The sequence below is a fragment of the Acipenser ruthenus genome, chromosome 28, assembly GCF_902713425.1.
Source record: "Acipenser ruthenus chromosome 28, fAciRut3.2 maternal haplotype, whole genome shotgun sequence".
Lineage (NCBI taxonomy): Eukaryota > Metazoa > Chordata > Actinopteri > Acipenseriformes > Acipenseridae > Acipenser > Acipenser ruthenus.
Window position 1 is genome coordinate 3131691 of NC_081216.1, and position 20505 is coordinate 3152195.

Sequence of the window (20505 nt, forward strand, 5' to 3'; positions counted from 1 at the left end):
TGGACTGAAACAATAAACAAATAAAGTGCAAATTAAATGCAAGGCTGCTGCTTGAAACCACAAGTCCCGTGGCCCGATGCGAAAACCAAATACCCACGCCTGGTCAGGAACAGAATGGTCTTAATCTGAAACCACTGTGTTTCTGCACAGGGCCACTGGCAGCAGTTGGATCTGAATTTGGAGGGGGGTTAAACTTTTTTTAGTAGTACAGCCCCCCTACCCCCTACCCTACCCCACCCCCTACCCCCTACCCCTCAATAAGTGGCGACTCACAGGTGATTTTATAATAATACCAGACACCTTTGACTTTATAAAGTATTGGAAAGGAGGGAAGAATCTGAGATTTATCCACCGGTCCAAAAAAAAAAAGAACAGAATGTTAAGGGGAGGAAGTCTTCAGCTGAAAGAGTGAGAAAAAAAAAGAGAAATAGCAGGAGAGACCGTCGCCCTGGTGGTGGCTGGTGGTTGTGGATTGTGATTTAGCGGCAGAGCCCTGGTGATGCGTCATTGAAAAAAGGCAGGTTCCCATATCGATTCTCTCTCATTCTCTTGCTCAAACACCTGGAGGCTCCGGGTGGGACACTGAAAGTGCGACCATCAGGTCTTCAACCTCCCCCCCTGCCTCGGCCCCCTAGACATCCTGGTCCTCAAACACCTCCAGGAAGAGCGGGGGGAACAGTTCCGTGGGACACTCCACCTTCATGTGCAGGAAGCGGCTGGCGTGACACGCCCCGATCATGCGGAGGTCCGTCACTTTCATCAGCAGCTTGGGCCAGAAGTGGGGGAGGCTGTGCTTGCGGTAGTTGATGTAGTGTTCAAATGCCAGCAGGTATCTTTCCTGGCACTTCTCTATCTTATCCACGCAGAGCAGCCCAGACCGGTCTGGGAGAAGGGGGGAGAGAGCGAGGGGGGGGGGGGGGGAGAGAGAGAAAGTTGTTGCCAATTCAACCTCCTATCCACGGTACTAAGGTCAATGAATCAATAAATAAATACAAACGGCTGGTTTCACAGACCCTGATGAGTACTAATCTTGGAATACCTCACCTAAATGAATACTGGGCAGTCCATGATTCATTCTAAATCGGGGTCTGTGAAATTGGTTATTGTGCAGATGGGCCATGGATGCTCCCCAGGCTGCCATACAGTCCGACTGTCCACTGACGTCGTTTGCAGCGTTTGTTAACCCTATCCTACATGACGGGTCATTAAATACACACAGTCATTTTAAATGATTGTTTTTCATTATTAATTATTATTTGCTGAAATTTAGGTCTGTGTTACCCCCTTGCACCCCTACACCCCTCCAGCCTCTCACCCCCATGCCCCTCCACGGTCCCTCACCTGAGCTCATGAGCAGGACGGCTTGCAGCAGGGCCACCTCTGCGTCGTCCAGGCTGAACTGCGCCAGGCTCTTGCCCAGGTCGAAGATGGCGTCCGAGACCACCCCCAGCCCCCCGTTCTTGAGCTGCTCGCGCTTCACGGCCATCTCTCCGCTGAGCGTGAGGGTCTCGCTGTCCGGGTCGTAGCGCACGGCCGCGCGGAGAGACATGATTTCCATGCAGCAGCCCTTCAGCAGGATGATCTGGTCTTCACAAGGCAGCTGTAAGAGGGCAGTGGGGCGGCTTGTCAGAGTCACGCTACACTGCGACACACACACACACACACACACACGTGAATGGGATGGGATGCTTATCCAAGCTTATCCCTCATCCCACCCCAAGGGTGGGCATTCAATTCTCATGTATCACACACTACCCCATCCAGTGTTTTTTATCTGTGGTGAGCAATCTGTTTTCTAAGGTTCTGTGCTGCTTGTTGTGTGATTGCTTTCATTTTGATGGCTCGCGCTGGCTCTGGGGTTAATGAGCGTGTGTTAATGAGTTGAACATGCAGGAAATGTTTGCCGCCCGGAAAAACCTGAAAAATCTGAAGAATTCCATTCCATCGCCTGGATTTCACTACGAGACTGTTTCTGTTTTATTTTTTTAATGAGAAAAAACCTACTTTATTTAAGTCACTAGATTCCGTTTCTTGTACAAAACACAATTAAATTCATTTTTTTTCAGTCTGCATATGAAAAATTCTGGCTTGTAAGGCTGGATTTAAAACAAAAATATTAAAACAAAAAAGTGTGCTTGCAGTCTTTTCAAAATGCATTAAAATATAGGAGGCTGTGTGGTCCAGTGGTTAAAGAAAAGGGCTTGTAATCAGGAGGTCCCCAGTTCAAATCCCACCTCAGCCACTGACTCATTGTGTGACCCTGAGAAAGTCACTTAACCTCCTTGTGCTCCGTCTTTCGGGTAAGACGTAGTTGTAAGTGACTCTGCAGCTGATGCATAGTTCACACACCCTAGTCTCTGTAAGTCGCCTTGGATAAAAGCGTCTGCTAAATAAACTAATAATAATTATAAGCTAAGCATTGTCTCACATGTGCTACAGAAATGAGCATTACAGGGTTAATTATAGACTGAAGGCATGTTGAATATAAAATAGCCTTAGTGTTTAACATTTCATTTTGCACAAACCTCGGAGAACATGGGCAGTTTTTTGGCAAAGTCGACGACTCGAGTGATGGCCGGGGTGATTATCTTGGTGAACTCGCTGAAGGCCTCCAGGTCAACCTTGTCTCCATCCGGCGTGGGGGCGACTGGGGACTGACCAATATCCTCGGGCTGAGAGACAGGAGAGAGAGAGGGGGGAGAGAGGAGAGAGAGGAAAAGGGCGAGAAAGAGGGGTGAGAGAGGAGAGGGGAGGGAGAGGTGACAGAGAGAGGGGAGAGAGGAGAGAGAGGGGAGAGATGGGAAAGGGGCGAGAGAGAGGGGTGAGAGAAGGGAGAGGGGACAGAGAGGGGAGAGAGAGAGAGGGGGGAAGGAGAGAAAGGGGACAGGTGAGAGAGAGGAGAGGAGATGGGAGTGGGAGAGGGGGAGAGAGACGGTGGGAGAGAGGACAGATAGAGAGGGGATAGGGGCGAGAGAGAGGGGAGAGGGGTGAGAGGAGTGGCAAGAGAGAGAAGGGTGAGCGAGAGAGGAGGTGAGAGAAGGGAAAGAGGGGGGAGAGGGGAGGGAGAGAAAGGGGGAGACGGGGTGAGAGAGAAGGGAGAGAGGAGAGAGAGGGGAAGGGAGAGAGGGAGGAGAGAGTCAGGGGGCATGATTCAGAAACACTACATCACAACAAAAATGCATTGATAAAAATGACAAAACTAGAAATGGCGATGGGGGTGTAATGGAAAGGGGGTGTAATGGAAAGGGGGTGTAATGGAAAGGGCGGTGTAATGGAGAGGGGGTGTAATGGAGAGGGGGTGTAATGGAGAGGGGGGTGTAATGTCATAGCGAATGGGTTGTAAAGATGCAGTATCATGGATGCAAAATCTCTATGTCCAGAGGCTGAAATAAGAGCAGTAAAATGGTTAATATCCACTGGACACCACTGGCAATGAAACACAGCTGTGCGCCGGACTGCAGAGACATCATGTCACAGTGTGCGGTCTGTATGCAGCACAGCTACGGCTGGAGCTTCCTTTTCTACTGCTGATCTTTAGCCGCTGTTTCAGAATCCTGTTTTTTTGTCAAGGCGTTACAAAGCCTACAGTGGAGAGCAGCAGAAATGCCCAAAATGAAGAGAAAATATGAAGGGAAAGAGGAGGGGAGTCTATAAAATCACAAATAGAGCAGATAAAGTTAACCAGACGCTACTTCAATTACAGGAGGGCATAAGTGGAAGATGAGTAGAGTTTAGAACAGAAAGTAGGAAGCATTTTTTTACACAGAGGGTTAGAAATGCATGGAATAGCTTACCAGGTGAAGTAGTAGGATCTAAAACACTGGGAACATTAAAAAAAAGACTAGATTCTGTGCTTTTAAATTCTCCCCAGTAGGGGAAAGTGATGCGCTAACAAGGGACTAGCCTTGATGGGCCGAATGGCCTTTTCTCGTTCTCAGATTTTTCTTACAGTACCCAGTGCCTGCTGGGCTGTCTCAGCTGTGCTCCAAATCAGTTGCTTGTGCACGGATTGTCAAAACAGCCGCATCGCTGTTGTTTACTAGTCTGCTGCACTCCTGGTCTCGCCGTGAAAGGGAATGCTCAGCTCCTGCCAGCGCTGCATAGTTTCACAGCAACACCAACCCAGGCCCTGGCAGGCGGTGTGCCAACACGGCTCGAATTCCAGCTCTGTGAAAGACCATTCCCACACACGGTGGAGAAACTACTTTGTTTTTCTGCTGCGCGGGGCGAGAGAGTCTTGACTCTGCGCACAGGGAGGTGATGAGATTGACAGCACTTTGAAAATCAGAGGCAGTTTTATAAAGCCTTTGAGTGGAATGCAGCACAACGAGTAAGTATTGCGGTTCCGATAAATACAGCGTTCCACGCCCACACGTGTTGCTGCAACTGTTGAATTTACGTACCTGTAATTTTTCTTTTGATTGTTAACACCCTGACAACTTTTTACACTTCTAATTTTAAAGTGTGTTTCAAAATATCTGCTGTAGTGTCTCCAAATCAGAGGTGCGCAAAAAGTGGGGCGGGGTGCGGAGAGTCAGTAAGGGGGGCGTGACTATGAAAGGGGCAGTTATATAAATATATATATAAGTATAGACATTTTTAAATAAATACATAAATGACAGCTAATTAGTTGAAGTTCTTACCTTTCAAATGAGCCATTGACAATCACTCTACGACTGAACGCTTATGTTTTTCAGGTGTATCTATTAGGTCAATTTAGAATCGGCAAGTTTTTTTTTTTAACCAATCGCGATGCTCTTCGCTGCTCCAGTTTACTTTGTGAATGAATGGAACCTCTGGAGGGGTTCCCTTGTTGCTTAGCGACACCCGTTCCGTGCTCTTCCATTTGCCTCCAGTTGCTATAGCGTCACACGCCATTGTAAGCGTCACCCACGCTGCCTGTAGGGCTGGGAGAAGCAGGTGCGCAGTCCTGGACCGGGCACTCTGGGGGGTCCGAACTGGCAGATTTTTTTTTTTTCACAGCTAAGAGGCATCATTCCTACCACATGCAACTAATGCAAATTAACTATCCTAGTTAATTGCCCCTGGTATTCCAAGAATGTGCTGTTGTGCGCAAGCTTTTGTTTCAAATAATCTTGTCTCAGGGATAGAGGGGGTGGCCTGATTTAAAAACTTGTCCCGGGTCTGAACATTTCTGTGGCAGCACTCCCTCCCTCCCTCCCTCCCTCCCTCCTCCTTTTATATCCTACACACCCAGGGTTGTTACATTTGAGGAATTTGAAAGCCTGGGGACAGTTTGCACAAACAGCATCTATGAGCCAGTTTAACTTTCACTGCATTTAATTATTTAGAGGACAGCTTTAGAGAGAAGTGTTCCCTTTTGTGCCCCTGCTACAACCAGAGGGATAAATTAGAAAGAACAATCTGAAAACTATTGAGCATCGCAGCTCGTTTTTCAGTGGCAGAGTTTACAAACTAAAAGAAAAGAGAGAGAGGGAGAGCGAGGGAGGGAGGGAGCAATAGAGAGAGCGAGGGAGCGATAGAGACTGACCAGGAACTTGCGCTTCTGCTTCCAGTGGGATCCCTGTGCGTTGGTGTGCCGGTGAGCCTCAGTCACCATGTGGATCAGCTCCCACTCGGGGGCTGTGGGCTCGGGCCGGTCCTGCAGGGTCCGCAGCGTCTCCTCCTTCCTCCTGCGCTCGCGATTCTCCTCGATGAGCCGTCGCTTCGCCACGCGCTTCGAGTCGTCCAGCACCACTAATGAAGAGGAGGGGGAAGAGAACAGCTACACGTGTTACAGTGTGTGCCATGGGGTGCGGTGCGTGTGCTACAGTGTGTGTTACGGGGTGCGGTGTGTGTGTGTTATGGGGTGCGTGTGTTACAGTGTGCGTTACGGGATGCGGTGCGTGGTTGCGGGCGCAGTCCTGTTACTCACAGTCCATGGCCATGCCCACAGTGATGCATTTCTTGAAGCGGCACAGCTGGCACTGGTTGCGCGTGATCTTGTCGATGATGCAGCAGCCATCGTACTTGCAGGAGTAGGCGGGGTGCAGGTTCTTCTGGATCGTGCGCCGGAAAAAACCCTGGGGGGGGGGGCAGAGAGGCAGGCAGACAGACAGACTGTCAGCGCAGCGTCTGAGCCTGGCTGCATCAACACTGCGAGATTCGCAACATACATGACGGTGACTTTAGCTGCTGTTCAATAATATGGAAATTGACAGAATTAAGACTCCTGTTGCACAGCAGTTTCACCCATTCCAGGTTTTACTGCAAGCTTGATCAGCCCCAGCGTGTATAGGTAACAAGCTTGTGTGCGTCTTACTAAGCTCCTAGTAAAACCAGGAATGGATCACACTGCTGTGCAACAGGAGTCTTATTTCCATCCCTGCAATGCATCGTGGAGTTTACTAAACAGACACTGCTTTAGTGAGTTTTCTGCTCATTTTAAACATCAGGTTTCTTTTTTTTTTTTTTTTTAATTTAAAATCTCCAATTATTTAAAAATTTCTCCCAGTTTGGAATGCCCAATTATTATTATTTTCCTCCTTCACCGCGACGAGTGACCCGAGGGCTCAGTGGGCGTCCTCCGATCCCACGAGCCAATCGGTATCTTTTTACACACAGGAACTCAAGAGCGGATGTCTGCAGGCTACCAGCCTCTGGAGGCCAAAGATCAGCCCAGCAAATCTCCGCCCCCAACCTGGCCTGTAGGGGTCGCCGCAGAGCGGTGAGGAGAAACAGTCTAAGCTGGATCCCAACTCCCCCACCCCGGAGTCCCCAGCAAAGACCGGCTGCCTCACACAACCAGGATTCAAACTTGCGATCTCTGGTTGTATGACTCACCCTGCATGCCGCCCGGCAGTGCTTTAACCAGGTGAGCCATTCGGCGACCTCCCCATCATCAGGTTTAAACACGTCAATAATATGCTCAAGAACTGTGCTTCTACCCAAGGCTAGAAAGAGGCTGTCCTTGCAGTCTTTTCAAAATGTATTAAAATCCTTGAGTGGGCGTAATAAAGAAAGTGCTGCACTGTGAAGCTCAGCGAACCATGTAAGGCCTCAAGATCCCTGCAGTGCTGGTGCGTGTTAGCGTGGCACGGAGCGTGTGTGTGTTAGCGTGGCATGGAGCGTGTGCGTGCGTATACCTTGCAGCCCTCACAGGTGATGCAGCGGTAGTGGTACCCAGTGGCCTTGTCCCCGCACACAACGCACGGCTCGTCCTTCTCCAGGTAGCTGGGGATGTACCCTGAAACAGAGAGGCTCAGCGCTAGGGGGGCAGCACCAGCCAGCCGGGGCGCTCGTGTTACCAGAGGAATCCACAACATCAAAACTTCAAAATGAGGAGTCCACAACATCAAAATAAAAAACTGGACAAAACAGCAGGGCACCACTGCCACCGGCACTGCCCCTCACCAGCCAACCCTACACTGCGACAAACCCAGGTCTCCCGTTGAACGTTACAGAAATGACCAGGTGCCTGGGAGTTTGAACAATCAGGCCGCTGATAAAAAATGAGTTAAAGCCGTCGGGAGTGACCGGCACAGATGCACGGGACAGCAAGTAATTCCTCCCTTCCTTTAGAGCCCCCCCCCCCGTGACTGGTGTTTCTGCTTCCCCAGTCTGTATGGCTTAACAGCGCTACAATGAAAACATCTATAAAACAGTAATAAATTCAATTTTTAAAAAGCAGATTTTCCTGGCGATTAGAACCAGACGCAAGCAATGGCTAATAAATGAGGACGAGGCTTCGCTCCTTACCAGACATGCTCTTCACAGAACACTGACTGTTCTTTCTTTTCCTCTTTGAACCATCGAGCCACCTGGAGGGAGAGGGGGAAGGGGGAGAGGGGAGAGGAGAGGGGAGGGGAGGGGAGGGGAGGGGAGGGTGCAGGGAGGGAGAGAAGGAAAATAGAAAGATAGCATTAACCTCACATCGCAACACACAGGACAATGGATTCCGGTTATACTTCAGTTAGTCAGAGATCCACTCCATGTTAGGCTGCATACAAATGAAGTACTAAATCTTAAATGCATCGCTTAAAAGACTAGTTTTCTTTATCAAAGTCCTTTATTACTGGAACACCCTAAAACAAAACAAAAAAACACTAAAGGGGTTCACTACGTGAAACCAGCCTTAAAACTTACAGCTTGTTTCACTGACTTTGATTGGTATTCATTTGGTATTTACATGCACACATCAGGAGTTCTTTTTTCATGTATTTTCTTTTTACCATGAACAGACTAACCCCGAATCAGCAGAATTCATAAATACAAACCAGACAAACTGGGAGAACCGAAACTCACCTGGCAATTAAACTAGGCACGAGCTCTCCTTGCAAACAAGTCCATGGATGGGCATGGCTTGACTGAACAGCTCCCTCCTTCCCTCCTCCACTCCTCACTAAGGGAACAGGGTGCCCCCCCCTCCCTCCCCTCCTCTCTCAGCTGTGTGAAGGGGTGCGTGCAGCCAGTCTCTGCAGAGTGCAGGATTGATGGAGCTCTGTGCGGAGCAGTCAGTGAAACTAATGGGAGCTGACACTTGCACACACAGCAGAGCAGAGCTCACACACACAGCACAGCACAGGACAGCAGAGCAGAGCAGAGCACACACAGCAGAGCAGAGCACACACGCACAGCAGAGCAGAGCACACGCACACAGCAGAGCAGAGCAGAGCACACACACACAGCAGAGCAGAGCACACACACACAGCAGAGCACACACACACAGCAGAGCAGAGCAGAGCAGAGCACACACAGCACAGCAGAGGAGAGCACAGCACAGCAGAGCAGCGCACACACACACAGCAGAGCACACACACACAGCAGAGCAGAGCAGAGCAGAGCACACACAGCACAGCAGAGGAGAGCACAGCACAGCAGAGCAGCGCACACACACACAGCAGAGCAGAGCAGAGCAGAGCAGAGCAAAGCAGAGCACACACACACAGCAGAGCAGAGGAGAGCACAGCACAGCAGAGCAGCGCACACACACACAGCAGAGCAGAGGAGAGCACAGCACAGCACAGCAGAGCACACACACACACACACAGCAGAGCAGGGGAGAGCACAGCACACAAAGCACAACTCAACACAGTACAACTCAACACAGCACAGCACACACAGCATAACTCAGCAGAGCACAGCATAACACAACACAGCACAACTCAGCAGAGCACAACTCAACACAACTCAACACAACTCAACACACCACAACACAGCACAACTCAACACACCACAACACAGCACAACTCAACACACCACAACACAGCACAACTCAACACAGCTCACACTGAACATTTCTACATACGCTAAGTCACAGCATTCAGGAGGGGCTATGTTAACAGCCATTAAAAGGGGATCATTAATTTATAAACAAGCCATCTTAACACCAACACTCATGTCTATTTTTAGTGCCACGTTTATCTTTTCCTCCAGCAAATGACATTTCACCCTTGCTTTACAGTTCTGTACGATTGCTAAAACACTTTATTCAAAAGATTACCAAAACGTTCAAAACTATTAACACAAAAAACAGAACAGTTCCAAAAGCCTAAATTCGAAACACATTTTCACATGTTTACATACAAAATGCTAAATTCTGAATCACCCACTCAATTCTTTAAGTGTGATTACCGCTCTGCAAGACACATTTCAAATGCTAATATCTACTCTTGCAAAACACTTAATTATATTTTCATTTACTAATGATTAGTACTCATTATTGCAAATGGCCTTGTCCATGTGAGAATGTAGAGAGGCTTAGTGAACAGAGGCTTGTCATTGAGAACAGCTGGACTGCCAAGAATGATATTCGCTTCAGGGAAATCCAAAAGGATAATTGTGGCTGACAACAACGTGTTTCGAGGGACTGATTCGATAAGCACCAAATCACAATGAAGCAGATCTAGTTGGTCCCTTTTCAAAGAAATGAAGAAAGGGTGAAGGTATTGCGACATCAATATGTTCAAGTAAGTGTACTACAGTAATGGTATGACTGAACATCTTTTTTTTTTTCACAGAGGAGGATGGAGTTTGATGTCAGTGCCAACCGACATGAATTCCTTTATATAGATGAAGCTGGCTTCAATCTGGCCCATCGTCGAATTTCCGAGAATGGTGTTGTGGCACGAAGCCCATTACTAGGGGCATGCAAGTCAGTGAATCTGCCGAATTCCCTGGACGTGCTGCACAATTGCCTCGTGCAACCAAATGCAGTAATCACATTTGTGGTGGTGTGGGACAATGTAAATTTCCATCACGCAGTGGTAGTGCGACAGCGGTTTGCAGCACATCCTCAATTCATAATGATGTTTTCTGCCACCCTATTCCCCTTTCCTTAACCCTATCGAGGAGTTCTTTTCGGCCTGGAGGTGGGAGGTGTATCTTCGCCACCCACATGCGCAAGCCACCCTTCTCCAGGCAATGGATGAAGATTGTGACGACATAACAGCAGAGCAATGCCAGGGATGGATGTGCCATTCAAATGCTGCCTTGCAAATGAAGACCTTAGATGCGATGTCGATGAAAATCTGTGGCCACAAGCACAAGAGAGGCTTGATGCTCAGGGATGACTGATCTATGCATTTGCATAGTATTGTATTAGCTTATTTTGTAAATTTACTAGAATGTATTTATATTCTTTTGTTCACTATAATTTATAGCCCTTTGTAACTTGAAAAAGATGTATGCATCCTGAGTTTAATTTACTTTTATTTAGTGTTAGGTAACAATATTTGACAAAGATTCAGGTATGTTATTTTGCTTGGATGATTAAACTCAAAATTTCTATTTGGTGTTTTGGTGCAGGATATGCTTTTGCAAAATGTGCTTATCAAATCTGACCTCAAAACTTTTACGCGTTAGAGGCTTTTGCTGCTGGAGTTAATAGTTTGGTTTTTTGTGTTAAAAGTTTTGAACTTTTTCACAATCTTTCGAAAATCCCTGTAAAACCATAAATAATTGCAGTCATATAATACAGGAATGGGAGTAAGACTTCTATTGCATAGCAGGTTCATCCACTCCAGGTTTTAATACAAGCTTGATTAGCCACAGTGTACAGGTAACAATCACACACACACACAGGGAGATACACACACACTGAGACACACACTGTGATACGCACACAGAGACACACACACTGAGACACACACACTGACACACACACACAGTCTTGGGAGGTTATAATCATTAGGGAGATGTCATAATCACAGCCTAGCACAGATATATAATTGCTAGGGAGTTGTCACGTTGTCACAGTTTAGCACAGATATATAATTGCTAGGGAGTTGTCACGTTGTCACATTTTAGCACAGATATATAATTGCTAGGGAGCTGTCACGTTGTCACAGTTTAGCACAGATATATAATTGCTAGGGAGTTGTCACCTTGTCACAGTCTGGATTTCAAAATGTAATTCAAGATGGTTTTTAAAAATGCATATGGGACAGGGAGGAGGGAGAGTGAATTTGCTTCTCCCTCCCTTGCTCGCTCTCCCCTCTCTCTCTCTCCCTCCTTCCCTTGCTGGCCCTGCGGAGCTCGGCTGGGCTGCCAGGAGGAGTCACATTCACACAGTGTCAATGGAGCCCAACTTTCAGGACTCCTGAGAGGAATCTGGCTGCTCCGTGAAAGGAGAGTAAAGAGAGGAAAAGAGCCAAGTAAATCTACTCTGAACCAATCACAGCATGAATAAATCACTATTAGGTTCACCAATTCAATACAGTCTAGTATAGATAACTCAGTGCTGTACTGAGGATCTGAGAGCCAGCTAATTCAATACAGTCTAGTATAGAGAACTCAGTGCTGTACTGGGGATCTGAGAGCCAGCTAATTCAATACAGTCTAGTATAGAGAACTCATTGCTGTACTGGGGATCTGAGAGCCAGCTAATTCAATACAGTCTAGTATAGAGAACTCAGTGCTGTACTGGGGATCTGAGAGCCAGCTAATTCAATACAGTCTAGTATAGAGAACTCAGTGCTGTACTGGGGATCTGAGAGCCAGCTAATTCAATACAGTCTAGTATAGAGAACTCAGTGCTGTACTGGGGATCTGAGAGTCAGCTAATTCAATACAGTCTAGTATAGAGAACTCAGTGCTGTACTGAGGATCTGAGAGCCAGCTAATTCAATACAGTCTAGTATAGAGAACTCAGTGCTGTACTGGGGATCTGAGAGCCAGCTAATTCAATACAGTCTAGTATAGAGAACTCAGTACTGTACTGGGGATCTGAGAGCCAGATAATTCAATACAGTCTAGTATAGAGAACTCAGTGCTGTACTGTGGATCTGAGAGCCAGCTAATTCAATACAGTCTAGTATAGAGAACTCAGTGCTGTACTGGGGATCTGAGAGCCAGCTAATTCAATACAGTCTAGTATAGAGAACTCAGTGCTGTACTGGGGATCTGAGAGCCAGCTAATTCAATACAGTCTAGTATAGAGAACTCAGTGCTGCACTGGGGATCTGAGAGCCAGCTAATTCAATACAGTCTAGTATAGAGAACTCAGTGCTGTACTGGGGATCTGAGAGCCAGCTAATTCAATACAGTCTAGTATAGAGAACTCAGTGCTGTACTGGGGATCTGAGAGCCAGCTAATTCAATACAGTCTAGTATACAGAACTCAGTGCTTGTTCAATGACTGGTTAACATCTTATTTTGTTGATTCCAGCCTTCCATTTACATAATAGAAGCTGGTCTATTTTAAGATCCTCTTAAGCTCGTCTCTGTCTCGCTCTCGCTCTTTTTCTCCATCCACTCAAGAGGCAGCTGTCAGTCCCTGTGACTGTAAATCACTGTGTGTCGTGCAAGTTCATATTTCATATTTTTATAGTACAGTGAACCAATTAAATGATTGATCGATTATTGATCGGCATGGCTTTTATTTTGCAAGCCCGATAAAACACGCCTTGATTGAGTAAAATTGCCCGGGTGCCCTAGTTATAGACTAATTGATAGATGATATCTATTATACCTCAAATGCATGATATTCTTGTGCATGTTTTCAGGTGTATTGAAGGCTTGATAAGAGTCCACACATTTTTCTGACTTTTATATTGAATAGTGAGGTTCTCAAAGCATTGGTAAAGTGGGCGGGCTCACCTTTTCTCTTCTCCCTCTGATTGGTTGCGATCCTGCTCTTTGGGCATGTGTTCCATTCACCTCAATTCCATCCAGCAGCCAATCACGCGAGACTGAGGCAGGCCCCACCCTCCGATGCAGGCTTGGCATTCGCGGGTTCTGATTGGTCGAGCTGCAGCGGCGGTGCGGCCGCGGGGGTTACCAGGGCGACACCACCTGGTGACATCAGAGACACACTCGTGTTGGCTAATAGGACTCTAGAAAAAAAAAAAAAAAAATCTGAAATAAAAAAAAATGGGTTTGGTTGGATTGATTTAGTGTGACTCAACTATTAGTTAACTAATGTAATTAAAGTAAGACTTTCACTGCTGCAATTTAAAGGATGTACAAATTAACAGCGTGTTGCCCACACTCCTTAAATGTTTTTAAAATTGTGATTCTTCCCTGCCTTTTAATAGAACAGGGAGGGGGGCCTTTGGTCACGCTTTCGGTCCCTCTGCACATGCAGAATTCAGTCGGTGACACACACAGCAACACACATGCATGCACTATCCCAGGAAGCAAGGATCAGTCACTGGGCACACAGAGTCCGTGTAACCCCCTTCTGAACAGCAAAGCATTAAAACGAGCAGAGAGCGCTCCCGAGTGGCGCATCTGGTAAAGAGTGCAGGATGCGCTCTATAGCCTGGACGTCGCCGGTTCGAGTCCAGGCTATTCCTTTGCCGACTGAGGACGGGAGCTCCCAGGGGGCGGCGCACAATTGGCCGAGCACCGCCCGGGGGGAGGGAGGGTTAGGTCGGCCAGGGTGTCCTCGGCTCACCGCGCACCAGCGACCCCTGTGGTCTGGCCGGGCTCCTGCGGACTTGCCTGTAAGCTGCCCAGAGCTGCGTTGTCCTCCGACGCTGTAGCTCTGAGGCGGCTGCACGGTGAGTCTGCAGAGTGAAAAAAAAAAGCGGTCAGCTGACGGCACACGCTTCGGAGGACAGCGTGCGTTTGTCTTCGCCGCTCCCGAGTCAGCGTGGTGGTGGTAGCGGCGAGCTGAGCCTAAAAATAATTGGCTATTCCAAATTGGGAGAAAAAAAAAATGATATAAACAATTGTCGACTATTAAATTAAAAAAAAAAAAAACACAACAACAACAGAGAGTCAATCACATCACACACAGAGCCTCACAGAGCACAGCCGCCTGATCACAGAGCGCATGATTGTAACTCATTGCAAATATTTAAACACTCTTCCCTTACAGGAGCCACTGAGGGGCCTAGATCGCCCAGCATTCCTCAGCTCTCACCACTACAGCCACGCTGTCTTTAACTCGCAGCTGGTTCCTTGCTGAAGGCTTCGGAAGCGATAGTAAAACTGTGTTCCCACACTCTGGCATCAATATGCTTTCTTTACACACACACAGAGTCTCTCCAAACCACAGCACAGCTCTCTCTCTCCCTCGCTCCCTCTCGCTCTGTGTGTTTGTGAGTCGAAGGAAGGAACGGGGAGGGGAGGGAGGGGGGGGGGGGCATTTCTCTAAACAGCTCTGCTGCCTCATTCAGTCCAGACAGACACATCCACAATGCCAAGGGGGAATTTTCCATTGGCTGTTTACTAGGCAAGGTAGGAAAGTGAAGTGCTACTTTCTCATGTTGACAGAGACACACAGTGCTCTGCGCTACAGATTGTTAGAGAACAAAAAAGTAAATGCATTGATGCTTGCTGGTCCAGTGGTTAAAGAAAGGGGCTCGATACCAGGAGGTTCAAGACTCCCACACCCCTAAAGTCGCTTCATTTAGTAGATACAGATTTTTTTCTCTTTTTTTTGTGTGGTCCGTTTCCAAAAGGATCTCAAACCCCAAACCTGCTCTCTGTTCTACCCTCCTTCACGCAGGAAAAAAAAAAGATGTTTTAAAAGACAACTCAGCTGTCTTTGATGCAGACTTTATCATTTCCACACGAGAAATGCAAAGCCTGCTTGCGCAGGAAATCATTTATCATGGTATAAAAAATGACTTTATCAGCTACATTAGTGTGCTGGGCTGCAGTGTGGAAGGAAGTGGGTTTGAGTAGCTTAGTGGTTAGAGTGCTGGGCTGCAGTGTGGAAGGCAGTGGGTTTGAGTAGCTCAGTGGTTAGCGTGCTGGGCTGCAGTGTGGAAGGCAGTGGGTTTGAGTAGCTCAGTGGTTAGCGTGCTGGGCTGCAGTGTGGAAGGCAGTGGGTTTGAGTAGCTCAGTGGTTAGAGTGCTGGGCTGCAGTGTTGAAGGCAGTGGGTTTGAGGAGCTCAGTGGTTAGCGTGCTGGGCTGCAGTGTGGAAGGCAGTGGGTTTGAGTAGCTCAGTGGTTAGCGTGCTGGGCTGCAGTGTGTTTGAGTAGCTCAGTGGTTAGAGTGCTGGGCTGCAGTGTGGAAGGCAGTGGGTTTGAGTAGCTCAGTGGTTAGAGTGCTGGGCTGCAGTGTTGGAGGCAGTGGGTTTGAGTACCTGCCAGGCACAGAGAACAGAACAACACCGTGCCTGCTTAACTTCTAAACATGAAAACAAAACCACTCAACATCAGTGCAAAAGAGGCATTGCCAGGGGTGGGAATAGGACTCCTGTTGCATAGCAATCTGATCCATTCCTGGTTTTACGGTCAGTTTAATAAGACACACCTGAGGTTGTTATCTGTATGCTGTGGCTGATCAAGCTCGTAGAATGGGTGAAACTGCTATGCAACAGGAGTCTTATTTCAATCCTTGCAATACTAATATATAATATCAAAATAAGTCTTAGTGTAGATTTGTACAGTAGAAAACAGATAAAAATACAAACATTTAATTATTCTCAATCTTGTGTTCGTAACACACCTCTGCAGTTGATCGAGCAGTGCTATATAATAATAACCACATGTGACGTGGTTGTTTGGGTGTACTAGACATCTCAGTCAGTCACACTGCCTTGTTAAAAGCAAGGTCCAAAGATTAGGGTTAAAACACAACACAACAGGTCATACAAACTGAATAACACACTCTTTAAGAGGAGGTTCAGGGTATAACACACTGTCTCTTTAAGAGGAGGATCAGGGTATAACACACTGTCTCTTTAAGAGGAGGATCAGGGTATAACACACTGTCTCTTTAAGAGGAGGATCAGGGTATAACACACTGTCTCTTTAAGAGGAGGATCAGGGTATAACACACTGTCTCTTTAAGAGGAGGATCAGGGTATAACACACTGTCTCTTTAAGAAGAGGATCAGGGTATAACACACTGTCTCTTTAAGAGGAGGTTCAGGGTATAACACACTGTCTCTTTAAGAGGAGGATCAGGGTATAACACACTGTCTCTTTAAGAGGAGGATCAGGGTATAACACACTGTCTCTTTAAGAGGAGGATCAGGGTATAACACACTGTCTCTTTAAGAGGAGGATCAGGGTATAACACACTGTCTCTTTAAGAGGAGGATCAGGGTATAACACACTGTCTCTTTAAGAGGAGGATCAGGGTATAACACACTGTCTCTTTAAGAGGAGGATCAGGGTATAACACACTGTCTCTTTAAGAGGAGGATCAGGGTATAACACACTGTCTCTTTAAGAGGAGGATCAGGGTATAACACACTGTCTCTTTAAGAGGAGGATCAGGGTATAACACACTGTCTCTTTAAGAGGAGGATCAGGGTATAACACACTGTCTCTTTAAGAGGAGGATCAAGGTATAACACACTGTCTCTTTAAGAGGAAAATCGGGGTATGGTTGGAGCTGCGTGGTGCAGTTCACCTCCGCACGGACACACAGATGTCTCTGTTGTGTAAAAGCATTACACAGCGTTACTCTGCTTGGCTTTGTCTGCTTAAAAATAAATAAATAAATAAATAAATAAATAAATAACAAACACATCAAACCCAGTTTGTATCACTGGCACACACACACACACACACGCACACGCACACGCACACGCACGCACGCACACACACACACACACACACACACACTGCTGAGGCTATCTGAGCCCAGACCCTTGAATGAGAACAGGACAGGCCCCCATCCCCACTAACACAGCCAGGCCCGTCTGGCAAGATAGGAATGAACTGGCTGTGCCAAGAATGTGTCCGCGTTCAAAAACAAACAAACCAGGACGCTTTCCTTACTGAAGACATCTCCCTCCCTCCCTCCCTTACTTACTCCATCCCTCACTCCCTTCATCTCTCACTCCCTCTCTCTTCCACACCCCCTCCCTCTTCCACACTCACTCTCTCTCTCCCTTCATGGGATGGAATTTTACTATTAGTTTGAAATATTATGTTTATCCTTCCTCCTGCATACTCTGTTTTATCACAGGGTAAGCAGACCCTGTTAACAGTGCATAGATGCAGAAATAAAAATAAAAACATTGAAAAGTATTATTATTATTAGTTTATTTAGCAGACGCCTTTATCCAAGGCGACTTACAGAGACTAGGGAGTGTGAACTATGCATCAGCTGCAGAGTCACTTACAACTACGTCTCACCCAAAAGACAGAGCACAAGGAGGTTAAGTGACTTGCTCAGGGTCACACAATGAGTCAGTGGCTAAGGTGGGATTTGAACCGGGGACCTCCTACTTACAAGCCCTTTTCGTTAACCACTGGACCACACAGTACTACCCATTAAATAAGAAATGCCTTAAAATAGTCAATAACCATACAGAAAGAACTGGGTTTTGGAGATTCTTAAGTACTGGTAGTAGGAGCAGTAGTAGTAATAGCTGTAGTATTTGTTAGCAACCTGCCAACCCTCTTCCTGTTAAATAACATTTTAGAACGAGAAAAGGCCATTCGGCCCATCAAGGCTTGTCCCTTGTTATCGCACCACTTTTCCCTACTGGGGATAAACTAATTTAAAAGCAGAGAGTCTTTTTAATGTTCCCAGTGTTTTAGATCCTACTACTTCACTTGGTAAGCTATTCCATGCATTTCTAACTCTCTGTGTAAAAAAATGCTTCCTACTTTCTGTTCTAAACTCTACTCAGCTTCTATTCATGTCGTCCTGTTCGACTCTCTGTGCTAAACTTGAAGCTGTGTCTTGGGTTAACTTTAGCAAGACCGTTTAGGATTTGAAAGACTTCAAATCAAGTCCCCTTGTTCCCTTTCTTTTTTCGAGGCTGAGGAGATTGAATTATTTTAACTCCATTCACATGCTCTACACTGTGGCTGTCTGTGCTCCCCAGGGCTCCCCTTTCACACACCCGATAAACAGCCAACTCAAGGTCTCTGATAAAAAGATGATTAGACAGGGAAAAAAAAAATGACATGGCCATTACCCTTAATAATAACAAACGCTAGTCTAAACACAATCCACTCTCAGCTCTGCAGCGCTGTCATTACCAGCACATTAATAATAATGAGCGCGGGTCTACAAACAGTCAATTTAATGATCTCTAGACTGCAGATAACCCACACAATGCAGTAGGTGTTTATTTGACAGTGGTGGGACAGTACAGTGTTGAACTGTGGTCCCACTGGTCTGTGATCTCGACGACGCTCCTCACTGCTAAGCCTCTAAGCCTCTGGCTTACAGCTCATTACTCCTCCTCGACCATTTTGCCTGAAGTGAAAAGCTGTATAAAACTGCAGCTCTGGAAGCAGTGGACTTGAATAACACAGGCTGGGCCCCGCAGTACTAAATCAAACACTTACTCAATCTCTCTGAACATTTCCTGTCTGGGATATTGGAGGGAGGGGGGGGGGGGCAGGCTTCTCCTTACTTCATTCAGGAGGAATCCTGGGCAAGCAAGCAAACGAGTGAGAGAGAGAGAGCGAGAGAGAGAGAGAGGGGGAGGGAGGGAGAGAATGAGAAAGTGAGAAAGAAAAAAGAAATAGAGAAGAAAAAGGGAGAATGAGAGAAAAAGAAAAAGCAAGAGAAAGGAAAGAGAGAGAGAGGAAAGAGCAGACCAGAGTTGAGACTGACTCTGAGCCAGGCTAGTCTGCAGGAGTGGTTATTGGCAGTCTGCCGAACAACACAGCCCTGTCCAATACAATGAGCTGAAAACTTTCATTCACCTTTTATTAAAATACTAACAATCATTAATGAGAGAGCTATTTTTTATTTTCTTACCTAAAATAATCATTTAGAAATCCTCTCTAGTTGGTGTAGTTTTTATCCTGTCCCGTCTCTGTTCCGCTCTGATTGGCTGGGGGTCGCTGTCAGTCATCTCAGTGGTCTGTTTGTACTGTAGTTTCACCCTGTTCTGACATCGTTGACTGAAGCAGCGCTACAATGCTCTCATTCGCTTAAATGACTGTCAATCATCAAGACCTGCACCGACTGTGCACTTTCATTTGCCAGCTACAGCGCCTGTCATTCAAAACGCCTACTTTGAAATTAGCGGGTTAAGGTGTAGGTAAGCTTTTGCTTTAGGTAATCTAGCTGGTAGTAAAACCTGGAATAGGTGAAACAGCTATGCAACAGGAGTCTTATTTACATCCCTGAAGGCATATGGGAGGTCTGTTAACTAGCCTGCACTTTCACACGCCCTACAGAGATCTCTCTAAACAGCTCCCCTGATGGTGGGAGGAGGGAAGACAGACAGATTTAACTACTGTAAAATGGTCTCTCTACTGGTATAAATTCTACTGCCAGGTAAAAATAAATATAGAAATATATAAAAGAAAGAAAGAAAGAAAGAAAGAAAGAAAGAAAGAAAGAAAGAAAGAAAGAAAGTGTGCTTGCTGCCAGGGCGGGAGAAACAGAAATGTTGATATTTTATTGTTCATTTTCAGTCATGGGATATCGTAGTTATATTAACCCTTTCATGCATAAAATGTTTTGGACAGATAATAAATATATTTTTCATAGAAAATTAAGAAAAAAAAAGCATCCAGCTCATGTACGGCTATCATGCATATTTGGGTCTTCCATTATGTCCCCATATAAAAATTGTATTGCAACACAGACTGCAAACAAATTGGTGCCCTGTGGGAATTAACAATATCAGTAATTAACTGAATTAGCATTATCAGTAAGTAACTGAATTAGCATTACCAGTAATTAACTGAATTAGCATTATCAGTAAGTAACTGAATTAGCATTATCACTAATTAACTGAAAAGGAGCCGATTACAATGTTTAAAACCCAACTTTCTTCCATCAAAAACACTCCACAGTTGTATCTGAATCCACGATAAACGAACCCTTAGAATAATGGTTCCCCTTGTAAGAAGCACAGCAGGGCATAGCAGTGAAAGAAAGCAGAGTGTTTTAAATGTTACAATACTGTGATTGCAACGCTCAAAGTGACATTGTTATATTACAGCAGCTTCTTATCACAAACTTAGATTTTAAATCATATTATTATTATTATTATTATTAGTCGACATGCTTTCAATGTGCTTTATCACACTTTCTTTGGCTTTTACCATCAGAGTAACTTATTTTCGCCTTGGTTCCCTGCCTCACAGTCCAGAGGACAAATGATTTCGAGGGGATAGATTACATAACCAACCCTGTGTTGTTTTCAGCCAGACTGG

The 20505-nt window shown here is 46.2% G+C and overlaps 1 protein-coding gene across 2 annotated transcripts in view; it reads right to left on the reverse strand.

Moving 5' to 3' along the window:
- Nucleotides 1-256: 256 nt before the first annotated feature.
- Nucleotides 257-20505, reverse strand: part of LOC117434764 (thyroid hormone receptor alpha) — a 43229-nt gene continuing 22980 nt past the window's right edge. The window contains exons 2-9 of one of the 2 annotated variants that reach the window (XM_034057407.3): nucleotides 13060-13295; nucleotides 7720-7781; nucleotides 7107-7207; nucleotides 5897-6044; nucleotides 5513-5718; nucleotides 2526-2672; nucleotides 1342-1600; nucleotides 257-882 (exon numbers count right to left, since the gene is read on the reverse strand). In XM_034057407.3, the coding sequence (XP_033913298.1) occupies nucleotides 632-882; nucleotides 1342-1600; nucleotides 2526-2672; nucleotides 5513-5718; nucleotides 5897-6044; nucleotides 7107-7207; nucleotides 7720-7781; nucleotides 13060-13115 (1230 nt within the window). In that variant the 5' untranslated portion in view covers nucleotides 13116-13295 and the 3' untranslated portion in view covers nucleotides 257-631. Of the gene's footprint in view, nucleotides 883-1341; nucleotides 1601-2525; nucleotides 2673-5512; nucleotides 5719-5896; nucleotides 6045-7106; nucleotides 7229-7719; nucleotides 7782-13059; nucleotides 13296-20505 lie in introns of both variants that reach the window. The other variant, XM_059002902.1, reaches the window with a different exon arrangement.